Source organism: Myotis davidii, unplaced genomic scaffold (genome assembly GCF_000327345.1).
Source record: "Myotis davidii unplaced genomic scaffold, ASM32734v1 scaffold544, whole genome shotgun sequence".
NCBI lineage: Eukaryota > Metazoa > Chordata > Mammalia > Chiroptera > Vespertilionidae > Myotis > Myotis davidii.
The window spans coordinates 2,923,297-2,936,241 of NW_006297018.1; the positions used below are offsets into that span (position 1 = coordinate 2,923,297).

The following is a 12,945-nucleotide window of genomic DNA, read 5'->3' on the forward strand; positions in this document are numbered from 1 at the left end:
ACCTTAATTTTTGAGTTTATTTTTATTTTAAAAATTACACAGACATGCAACAAATACGTTAAAAAATGAAGTTGATTTAACAAATACTTGCAATGAACCTAATCTACTCGTTTTACTGAGACAGAGAAGAAAACTGAAAATCAAAGCTTTAAGTGACTTTCAAATCACAAAACCCGTAAGTGGTAGAAACATGATAAAAACCGATCTCCCAACAGATTTTTCTTTGATAACATGCAAACTTTCGTGGACACAGTATACCTATTATCTAGATAATGGTTTTAGCAACTGACTTTGCTAAGTCTGGCTTACTCATTTCTACTTTTGTATTTCTCTTCTAATAGTTGGGAAAGTCTAAAAATTAAAATGTATCCGTGGGCAATACAGTGGAACTATACTATTTTCAGATTATAGTTCTGGAAAACCTCCTGAAACCAAAAGGGGTGACACAAAACAGTTCTGGCCACTGCCAGGCAAAACGATAGCAAAGAGCTGGATTGGGATGAGTCAGAGGGTCTACCAAGCTAGGCTTCAGTTAAATAGGATTAAGGCTCAGAAAACGACCTCATAAATACATGGGAACATACCAGTAAATGTATACTCTTATGAGTGTGAGCTCCTAACTCCAGTCAAGGAAACAAATCTGACACAATTTAGTCACTCACATATGAAATATTCCACTAACAGGTAGCTCAATACCATTTCATACAGCTAAATGCTTCCTGCTCTTAGTCTATTCATTAGCATGTGCCAGTCACCATGCAAAACCCAAATGCATGTAACAACTGTTGGCATCGCCTGGAAATCTGTTAGGCCTGTAGATTCTCAGGTCCCAGCCCAAATAGACTGAGTTAAAATCTGTAGTTCAGCGAGATCCCTATAGGAGTTGTGTACACAATAAAAATTGAGAAGCACTGTCCTGAAGCACAGGAACTTCTGGGTCACAGAAGCTAGTAAGTGGGAGAGCCCAAATGAAACACCACATTAGTCCACACTCCAAAGCCCACACTTTCTGCCACTCTATTACTGCCTTGACCACTTTCTGAGGAAAATTACAGAACAACCCCATGAAAAATTGCTTACTCATAGCAATCTGATCAGCTTTACAAGCTAGAAGTAATTCTTTGAATGTTTCTTCTAGAATTCACTCTGTAAAGCATTACTTCTATATCTCACTATTTTACATTATGACCTCATTTAAATATTATAATTCAAAGACTGCAAAGGCTTATGAAGGAGCACCTCAAAATGGCAAGCTATTCATGAGGCTAAAGTTACCTTGCAAAAGTTCTCCATGTGATCACGGATGATGGCAAAACCAGCCTCATATTCTTTGGTGTCATAAACACAACTGCTTGATATTATTATTGAATCACTGGATTTACGTAAAATACTGCTTTCTCCTTTCCCACGGTTTGGCACAAGTATCTCTGCTCATTATACTTACTTCAATAGGAAATTTACCTCCATTTCATCAAGTGTTACTCCTACTTACCCATGTAATGCTCTTAGTACAGTTTTCTCCAGTGGGTTGTTGGTATATTTGCTGTCTAAGCTGAATACATAGTTTGTTTCACATTTGAAAGTGACCTTGAAGGAGCCGTCACAGCTGAACACAGTACGAGAGCAGTAAAAGTCTCTCAGGCTGGAAGACAGCAATCTGCTCCTGCGCTTGAGTACTGGGTCCTCAGGAAGCTTTTGAATAGGGGAGGTGCTCAGCTGATGCCGAAATGGCATTACTTTTCCCACTGGGGTTCCTGCTTCAGGGCCTTTTGTGCCATTCTTGGTGAAGGCAGGGCCTGGTAACCCTCTCTGCTGTAGTGCCTTCTTTGAATGTTCTGCAAGGAGCAGGGCATAGGAATGTTCCACAGCAACAGAACTTTGGCTTGCATCTGAAGTTTCCATTGTTTCCTCAGGAAGTGCCGACTGGGCTTCAATAGGGGTCTGACTGTCAGGAACCAACCTCTCTTCCTCTTGGCTGACAGTGGAGTCTGATGTCAGATTACTCTTCTTATCAGAGGAGGGCTTAGGTAACACTCCCCTTTTTTTACTTTTAACTCCTCTATGATATTCATGGTCAGATGTATTGCTCAGAGAATGTTCTTTAGAAAGCAAAACATTGCTTTGTGGCAATTCAGAAGAGCAAGGAAGGTTTCTGGGCTCAGATGGTGGTGTGGTAGAGGTAGCAGCGCTTAATGCGAGATCAGCTAACAGGTTTAGGGCCTGGGAGTCACAGTTGACAATGGAATTCTCAGCTGGAGCTTTCTGAGCCACTGTGATGTTTTCTGGTTGAGCTGTATTTATGCCAATAACATCTTCTTGCCCACATAATGAAATTTTTGATTGAAGCTGAGAAGCAGTTTCTCCTTTGGCTTCAATATAAAAGAAGAAAAAAACCATAGCATTTGATTTCATAAAATTAATTCCTTGCCATATTATTGGTTAAGTCAATATATTCAAGAAAAACATTGATATGTTGCATAAACTTTATATTAAAATCTTACCATCAGACTGAGGTCTCTTTCTAGTCTCATATCTATTATAATGTAATTACCGGAGGAAGAAGGAAGTCCTAAGGAATGTGCATATTAACAAGAAATCACCCTTCAAAAATGCATGTACTGAACCACACACAAGGTACCCTGCTCAGCTAAAGGAATATACGAACAGCAGAAAACAAGAGTCTTGCCCTCAGAGAGCTTATAATCTAGTGCAAACATAAGAACTTCAACGTTTGAATTGTATATTATAGTATGATAACATACTTCCTTAAATTATTTCCTTTAATAAGTGATTAGAGAAACCACCTAAGTTCAAAGTAGAGATGATTTTAACCATGTTGATATTTAACTATAATATGCAATGATATGAATAAAAAAGTTTAAAGTCATGAGTATTCAGAATAGCTAATTGATTTCATTACCTTTTAAAACTTTAATTTCTACACAAACATTTCCTCTCTACTCTATCTGCAAATTAGCAAATCTCCTTATCTATTGATAATTCTTCTCTCTGCAGATAATCAAATCTACTTACTCACTTGTCTTTAATCAGAAAACTGACATCCTTAAGTGGTTTACTTGTATTGTCAGGGCATAAATTTGGCTTTCTTAAATGCGGTTATCATGAAGGACAAAGTTCATAACAGGTGTTTTGGAAACATGAAATTCACTTTATGATCTAATGTGTTTATTGATACTAATTTCACTTTATCTTTGTTAAGAGTATGGCTCTTATCACCTATGAATAAGGTGAACACAAAGTATATTGTGTTGAGTTCAAAAGGGTTTGTGTTAATAAATAAGCATAAGCATTTAATTACTGAGTTGCTAGAGGTTCTCAATCATTGGAAATATGATCTAATAATCTATCTTAAGAAATACAAGTAAGAGAATGCCAAAGGAATTACATAAAAAACAGAGTTCCGTTACCAAAGACTATATTGAAAACTTTAAAAAGAACAGAAAACCATTAGTTTCAGTAACAAAAAGATTGAGCCTTCTTAAACTCATATTTCAAGTATAAAAAATGAAACAGATTAGTATAGACAATTAAGAAATAAAAGAAAATCAAGAGATTATTTAAGAGGTGGTAATCTTAAAATTTTAACTTGGAATGTGGCTGCACAATATATACAGACATTTGCAATACAAATCAGCCTATTTTGAATACACATTTTCAAAACTTTTCATTTTCTGGACTCACTTTTCTGTCAATACTCAATTGCATACCTTCTTCCCATTAATCAATTAGTCTATAACTACCTGAGAGCCAAAATTCAAATGTCATGGCTAAGAACATAGGTATTATATAGGTATCTATACTCATTTATAAACTAATTGTAAAGACAGGACCACACCACATCAAATGATTGAAAAGCAGGATAAATTCCATAATGTTCTCAAAAACCCAAAAGGAAATCAGAGAAAAGTGAGAGATCAGAAGATCAGAGCAGGAGGAAACCTGGACTGGTGGAGGGGAAGGGCACAGGAGTGAAAAGAGAAGAGGTATGATGTCTGTCGGGAGGCACTGGCAGGAAAGGGGCAAGTTAGGAAAGAGCAGGAGATAAATATGGACCTGAGGAGTAAGAAAGAACACATTAACTGTCTTGAGAGACAAGCAGAGTTTTTTGTATGGATGCCAAAATTACAAATACTGCAGGGTCCTAACCAGTTTGGCTCATTGGACAGAGAGTTGGCTTGTGGACTGAAGGGTCCTGGTTTTCATTCTAATCAAGGTCACATGCCCTGGTTGTGGGCTTGATCCCTAGAAGGGGGGCATGCAGGAGGCAGCTGATCAATGATTCTCATTATTGATGTTCTATCTCTCTCTCCTTCTCCTGCTCTGAAATTAAAAAAGAAAAAGAAAAAGTGGGGTTTACAATATGGTGAGCTTTAAAAAAATATTTAGTCATCAAACAATATTTTTAAAAAATTTAGAAAAGAAAAAACAAAGTCAACCCATAATACCATTACCCCAACAAAACCATAGTTTCTTTCTTTAAAATCTCACCAAATTAGATTTTTTTAAAAGCTAAAAAAACATTAAGAGAGAAAGGAGATCAGGAAAATTAGACAGAAAATTGATAGAAATATAAAGGTATGGAAAATAAAGTCTTTGTTAAAATAAATTTAAAAAGAAACAAGAGGACTCAATATTGGAAGATAAAGTAAAATTTATAGATTTTGCAGACTGGAAGAACTGCACTATACACAGAAAGAGGAAAAGTTAAGAAGGGACGTGGACCTGGGAGAAGAGCTGGTATGTGTTCAGTTTCAGAGATAAAGTTTGCAGAGAAAATGGAACTTTCAAGTAAAGAGGGTATGCCTAGCATTCAAATCACAGAACTATAGCAGTCAGCTGACTGTACATATAAATAAGCTTCAATATCCACTTAGCAAAATTAGGAAAGTAAAACTTCCTTTAAAATAAATTTAATGCCTTTTAAAACCAAATATAGGATTCTGGATTACTATTTTGAACACTCTCTTTACAACTCCCCTGGGACAAATAAAGTTGCAATTTACTTTTTATAACCAATTATAGTCCAGAAAAATAGTGCTAGATCAGGGGTCCTCAAACTTTTTAAACAGGGGACCAGTTCACTGTCCCTCAGACCGGTGGACGGCCGGACTATAGTTTAAAAAAAAACTATGAACAAATTTCTATGCACACTGCACATATCTTATTTTGAAGTAAAAAAACAAAACGGGAACAAATACAATACTTGTATTTGCATGTGGCCCGCGGGCCGTAGTTTGAGGACCCCTGTGCTAGATACTACTTGCTTGTGCATTTAGTCATAAAAAAAGGCAAATTATAGTTTATGTTAAGGATTTATGCAAACTAGTAAATAGGTTTATTTTGTGATACTTGAATCTTTTGTAATTTCCTAATTTACAATGGGAAATCAAGTTACTTGGTCCTATTAATGTTTGAATTAAAGAATATAGGAAGAATTATTGATAGGTTTTTTTAACTGTTCTTATATTATTTCCACACACTATATTGCAACCTTGATTATTCAGCATGTGGTGTTAAATTTACAGGAAGAGTATTTCTTACCAGGTTGTGGCTGCTTTCTGATTCTGGGATTCTGATTGCCTTTTACTATATTTACCCTCTGTTTTTGTGGAGATTTCTTCACAGGTGGTTTAGCCCTCGGAACAGTTTTGACTGGAGATTTCTCTTGTTTCCTTGCCCTTTTAGGAGTCGTTGCAACTGGAACATCTTTAGAAATAAGAGCTTCTTGGTTTTTCGTATCCAATTTGGTTGTCTGTACAAACTGTGCAGTCAGCACCTCAGCACCTTATATAAAAAAGACACCATTTTTTAAAGGGTAAGGGGGCTCAAATATTTATCAGTGTAGCTTTTCCTTTTATTTGTGTTTTTACTTTAGGGCATAACTATAGTAATAGGAAATAAAATTTTGGGTATTTCATTAAAATATACATATTTTAATAAAGCAAGAGTTAAAAGTTCTCATATACATATAAAAATATGAAATTGCTAATGTTGGTCTATATCCCTACTAGGTGGGGAAGAAAAATATTAGGGTAATAATTTTATAAAAACAAGGTATGCTCCCGCCAGTCCTGTTGCTCCCCTGTTGTTCAATTTTTCTAAAAATCTCCATGATCTTTCGTAAAGTAAGCCTGGATATACTAGTTCATAGCACTGGGAGATACATAATTCATTGTATACAAAAGCAACACAGCCCCTAAGTGGTGATATGGTTAAAACTATAACCACACCACATAAAAGAGATTCTATATTCATAAAGTGCCATCTTACATATTTTACTTTACTACTCGTAAATATCTAAGTCTTAATACTACCTCTAAAAATCATTTTTTAAAGACAAGACAGAAAAAAGCACACTGGACAAAGTGTTCACCTGATTTAATTTCCTACAAATCTATTTTAACTGCTCATCTCTTTTATAAAATGCTCAGCTTTGCTTCTCACATGGAAGGAAGGAAATAGCTAAAGATAGGGGCACAAGAGGAAAACAAAACTAGCGACTATCTGCTTATATAACACAAAAATAGTGTTTCAATTTTTTAAGTTAAAAAAATATAAGTGCTCCCTTTGAGCACTTATTAGTATGTTTTATCCATTTGCTTTATATAATTTCAGTTGTTTCGCAGCAAAAAAAAAATTTGGCCCCAAAGGCATCATCCTATATAATAGGTAATATGCAAATTGACCACCAAACCCTAGCACAAATGGCCACCCCCACATGGCCATAAGATGGCTGCCCCCATGTGGTCACAAGATGGTCGGCAGGGGAGGGCAGGTGGTGGGGGCGGGGACCAGGCCTGCAGGGGAGGGCAGTTGGGGGCGACCAGGTTGGCAGGGGAGGGCAGTTGGGGGAGGGGGAGTACCAGGCCTGTGGACAGTTAGGCACAACCAGGCTGGCAGGGGAGGTCAGTTGGGGGTGACCAGGCCTGCAGGAGAGGTCAGTTGGGGGTGATCGGACTGGCAGGGGAACAGTTAGGCGTCAATCAGGCAGGCAGAAGTGGTTAGAGGCAATCAGGGAGACAGGGAGGCAAGGGGTCTCAGATTGGAGGATGCAGGCTGGGGTGAGGGACCCCCCCCCCCAGTGCACGAATTTCATGCACCAGGCCTCTAGTATAAAATAATCACACATAAATATTGGCAAAAATTTAAAATTACATTATACAGAAAACAATATTTCTAATTGAGAACAGAAAACATAATACTAAACAGTTTAAGATATTGGGATGACTGCTGATGAAATGTAGAGAAGATACCAATTTATTTCTTGGGGGTTTTGGGAAAGCTTTAGAATCTCTTAATATTGTACATGTCTTTGGGTCCAATTATTTCCCTCCCTAGTAAACTATTACACATAATAAAGCAGTATATATATATATTTTAAGGAATAAGGCCTAGCATTCTGTTATACATTTTTAGTATAAAGGAAAATAAATACATTAAGAATATAAATCAAGTAGGAAAACAGTTAAGTCTAAATCAAGAAGAGAAAGAAAATAAGGTGAGATGACCAAGACATAGGGGAAAGTTTTAAACAATTGCACAAACAGAAAGGGAAGATCTCTCACAATCCTGAGAGGAAAAACTGAAACATGAACAAGGTGTCCTGCAGGGACTTTTCTGTTTATTAGTGTCACTCAATGCCATGTTTCTCAAATTGCATACAATAATCCATCGATGGATTATAAAATAAAGTTAATGGGTTGCAACCAGAATTCTTTCTTAAATGAAACAAAGTGGAAGAGAAAATACCAGATTGTATTACACATAGGGTAAATGTCTTTTGAAATTTTTGTTTCAGTCATGTGTGCATTTGTGTGTAGTGACTACAAAATAAAACATATTTCTTATAGTGGATGAAATTTAAGACATCTGAGAAACAGAAAACATGTATGTTGAATTATGGATAATTTATTTAATATCTTAAAGTAAACTGGTTCATACAGAGCAGAAACAATACGGTTGGCCTGGAATTTATTTGTAAGTAGTTGTTTAGTCTGATTCACTGCTTTCTATTGTCATAATATCCAACATTCTCCTAAATACACACATATACACCATTTTCTCCAACTGTAACAGGCCAAAAATAACTATTTGTTGAACTACAGCGTAAAATCTTAACCATCTAGAATCCTGGGGCTCTGCATATCCCTGATGTTTCTTCTCTAAGCACCAAAATTTCTAGAATCGAAATACTATCGATAGGGTGGCACACCTTTTGTGTGTGAAGGGCAGATAGTATGTATTTTCCGCTTTGAAGGTCACTGTTCTTATTCACAACCACACATCTCTGCCAACGGTATAAAGCTGTGATGTATAAAGCTGTGATGTAGCCAGAGACAACAGCTTGAGGAGTCCGTTGATTACACTTTGCTGACTACTTCTCTAAGGGGTCATACAGCATATAGTTCCCTACTTTTCAACAAAATACAGTACCTATAATCTGAGATGGCTCTAAGGCAAAATTGTGTTGTTTGTTGTGCTATGTTCACTAAAGTGCATTTAACTAGAGACTAAATAGCTCTAGACTCTGATTATTACTCAATTTTCAGCGGGGGGCAACAAAGCCACTTGTGGAATTGTCTCAATACAGGCCACTGGACATTCTGACTCAACAGATCTATGGCAGGATCCAGGTGACTGTTTTTAAACTCTGACACACCCAAAGGATTAGAAATCCTACCCCAGACTGTTTTAGTTTTGAAGGTTCTAGGTATTTCCCCCACCTCTTTATACATGTTTAAGCTACTCGTTATTACTTTTTGCTGGTTTTGGTATGCCTGATTTATATTTTTAAAATTTATTGGTGAGAGAGAGAGAGAGAGAGCGAGCGAGAGAGAGAGAGAGAGAGATAGCATCGATTTAGGGTTCCACTTACTGATACATTCATTGGTTGATCCTTATATGTGCCCTGACCGAGAACTGGACCCCAAATCTTGACCTATTGATGACACTCTAACAATTGAGCTACTCACAGGGTGAGGGTATGATTTTAGAAGATCCTCTTCATCTACTTTTATTTGTCTGAGGGTAGATAAGACACTGGATAATGATCTTTCTAGAATGGTACATAAATAACTGACAGCTCGAGCAGTTTTAGAGTGAAATACGGCTTTTGGTGGGTGGGCTTTTGAGGAGATATCTGACAGTTTTTCCTATTTCTTGTTTTTAATCTCTACCTTAAACTTAAGCATGCAGACAAATCACCTGGAGAGAAATATCATTTCTAACAAACTTCTGATACTGCACAGCTGCAGTCCAGTGATCTGACAGGAACAGTGTTAGAATACAACAGTTATTACTAACTCAATCTCCATAAATTGTGCTTACCTCTTTTTCTTTTCTGAGGAAACTGTCCTTTAACTAATTTGAGAGTTGCTGGAGGGGTTGAAGCCCTATTTGCTCTCGCAGGAGTTCTTTTGGGGAAAGGACAGCACACGTTCACTCTTTTACTCTGCCCCATAGGTGGCATGCTGGCCTTCCTCTTTGGCTGAACTCTCAGATTTGATGCTGAATTTAATGGAACTATATTTCTCTTCCTAGCTTTAAACATTTCTTCAGAATTCTTTTTTGTTTCAGTTTCTCTTCTTACTTCTGCTTCTGAGTCAAGAAATTCAGGATCTGGAGTCATAACTAAAGAAAATCCAGCATCACAAATTCCATCTGAAATACAAGGAGACTGTGAATGCTCTGCCAATAAATCTAATGCTGTAGATACTTCCAAAATGTACCCACTAGGATCTGAAAAATAAGTCTTCAACTGAGTTAAAGACTGTACAGGGCACTTTTCAGCTGGAGGAACCAAGTCAAAACCATTGGACATTTTGCCAAAGAATAAAGTCTCTTTTACTCCATCCTGAGAAGAAGTTGTCAATGGATTTCTCTCCATCTTGTACAGTTCTTGAAAATTACGTTTTACTAATGTATTTAGACAGATTCCTTCTTCAGTAAATGAGTTCCTTGCTTCTAGCAGTGCACAATTAAGGGCAGGTAAAATAGGTATCACCTTCAATGAGATGTCATCTTCAACTTTCAAGTCTTTCAGCCCTAAAATATATGTATATACATTAAAAACCTAAAATTATTAGTCATTATTTTACAAAAACATGCAGAAAAAAATGCTTACAAAATTATGGGATGGTTAAATATAACACAGTGCTCCCAGCAGAAATCTAAACGGAAATTAAAAGACTATGGGTGCACTTAATGAATACATTTATCTCTATGTATATGTAAATCCCATGAGAGAGAAGAGTGGGAATAAGAACTGGGAAAGAATCACTCAAATGCAGTCACCAGGTCAGAATGAGGAAGGCTGACCTGCCTCTAGCTCCATCTTATCCGATGAGGAGCTCAGCATGAGCTCAATGTACCAGCAAAGCAACAGCAGTGATATTAGAGTTGGCAGGTTTGCTCTTCTATTTTTCAATGAACATTTTCTGCTTTTAAGTGTCTTATTTTATCTCTACCTTATATAATTCACTTCAAAAATTTTTAAATGTATTGATTTTTAGGGAGAAAGAGAGAAACACTGAGTTGTTGTTTCACTTATTTATGCATTCATTGGTTAATTCTTTATGTGTCCTGAGTGGGGATCGAACTCAAAACCTTGGTATATTGGGATGACGTTCCAACCAACTGAGCTACCCAGCCTAGGCTGTTTAAATTCATTTAAGTTACAATGCTAACCAAGTGAACTGAAAAAAGTAAAACCCTTAAGTAAACCCCAAATTCCATCACTCTATCAAGTAAAATTTTTTAAAAAATTAAGTAATTAAACCAAGTAGTCTGTGTTTCACTTTCTCTCCTTAGCTAAAGGAGATATTAGAAAAAAGAATAGAAAGATAAATGAAAATAAACAAAAAATGTGGGTAGAAATTAAAAATTTCTTTCTTTACAGTTTATTACCTAAAAAGTAACAAGTGAAGAAAAGGTTTTTATGTACTGCTAACAGTTCACACTAAAGTAGTATTCTTCCAGAAAATTTCATTATTTCAAGAATTTAGAAAGACAGAACCCAGAATGATCTGTAATAGACTATTATAAAATCTATGAAAAAGAACATTTTAAATCTGCTAAGCAAAGTATCTATCATTTAAAACAGATAACCTTAGCTAGGTCCCTGATAGAAAATGACCATTCATAGAAAATGTCTTAATGAACTAGAGGAGGAGGTATACACTCTAACGCAACACTGCAAAATTTATTTAAACAAATCCTGTGCTGTTCAACACTGAATGGTATAGGCACTAATGTTTCCTATTCATTTCATAATAAAATGAAGTCAGAGCTCCGAGAGAAGGAGGAGGCAGTATGGGATAAGAGTTGGAAGCCAGGTAGAGAGTTAGTTGTGTGACCGTGGGCAAGCTTAAGTCTCAGTTTGCTCATCTTTGAAATAATAATATCTATTTTAAGGGCTGCTAAGTTAGTAACTGTATACTTAGCATAATACCTGACAAAGTAGATGCTTAAAAAATGCAAACAGCATTATGTTATTATAACAGGTAATGTTTTGCTTTAGTACAAAGAAGTGATGCCCAAGACAGTGCATTTCTCTGCTTTGGGTAACTGAATACGTAAAATGTTAAATCAACTTTAGGAGAGAATCAAGATGGCGACATAGGTAAACACCTGTACTTCTGCCTCCCACAACAATATCAAAATTACAACTAAAATATAAAACAACTATCATCCAGAACCACAGGAAAGCTGGCTGAGTGGAAGTACTACAACTAGAGAAATAAAGAAGAAAATGTATTGAGACTGGTAGAAGGTGCAGAGGCAAAGAACAGGCTGGCACCTGGGTGTGCCGCTTTTTTAATTGGGAGGGACATATAAGCTCCTACTTGTTCTGGGGGGACCCAGACACATACGGGGAGAAACTAGACTGTCTGGCATCGGGGCAAGAATACGGGGGCAGCCTTCATCCAGACAGAGGTGCTCGCAACGGTCACTGTTCCCCAGTGCAGGGCTGACTGGCAGCCATTGCTGTTTGCTCTGCCCTGGTGATTCCCTGAGACCCTGCCCCACCCAATTTACAACCTCAACCAAGCTGTGTGCAGTGGCTTTTGCATATGAATGGCCTGTCCTTTCTCAGTCTAAGACCTGTCAAACAACCTACAGCCGGATCAGGGAGCCCCAAAGCTATCAAAAAAAGGCCGAAAGCCCGGCACCAGCACCACCCTGCCTTACTTCATAGCTGGGCCTCACCTGGGCCCTCTTTGTATTGGGTTTAACAATACAAAGAGGAGGAATCTGCAGATCTCTCTGTAGCTCCTGCTGGGTGGCCCCAGGCAGTGGCTGACTTTGCATCTCCAAGAGTCAGTGTACCCAGTGGTCAGTGCTAGACCACACCAGATTACAACTCTTCATATCCATAAGAGACACACTCAGGGGGCAGACTCAGTGAGCGCCAAAGTCCCACTGAAGCAAGTCCTGCCCCATAAGGGTGTTTCCAGCACAGAAGTTCTCCCATTGTAGACACAACTGGTCCTCACAGCTAATTGGTCTGGAGGTCAATTCCTCCCAGTAATACCAACAGCAATCAAGGCTTAACTACACCAATACTGTGCACACAGCTCACAAAGGGGTGCACCAAGAGTGTCCACCTCAGGTAATTACAGAGGCTGAGCCACTGGGCCATATAGGACACCTAGCATACAAAGCCACTCTATCAACACAGGCAAGCATAAAAAATGTGGAGACAAAGAAACAGGTCACAAATGACAGAAATTGAGGAAAGCAAACTACTGGATATAGAGTTCAAAACCAGCCTTATAAGGTTTTTTAAGAATTTTCTAGAAATCGCCGATAAATTAAATGAGACCTTCAAGAAATCTAGTGAGACCCTCGAGGTTATGAAAGAGGAACAACTAGAAATTAAGCATATATTGACTGACATAAAGAATATCATACAGAGTTCCAACA

The 12,945-nt window shown here is 37.4% G+C and overlaps 1 protein-coding gene across 1 annotated transcript in view; it reads right to left on the reverse strand.

Annotated features, from left to right (window-relative positions):
* Positions 1–12,945, reverse strand: part of FAM208B (family with sequence similarity 208 member B) — a 98,119-nt gene that overhangs the window by 22,828 nt on the left and 62,346 nt on the right. Inside the window, 3 exon segments of the mRNA XM_006772625.2 lie at positions 1,493–2,369; positions 5,563–5,805; positions 9,349–10,065. Of these exon segments, the coding sequence (XP_006772688.2) occupies positions 1,493–2,369; positions 5,563–5,805; positions 9,349–10,065 (1,837 nt within the window).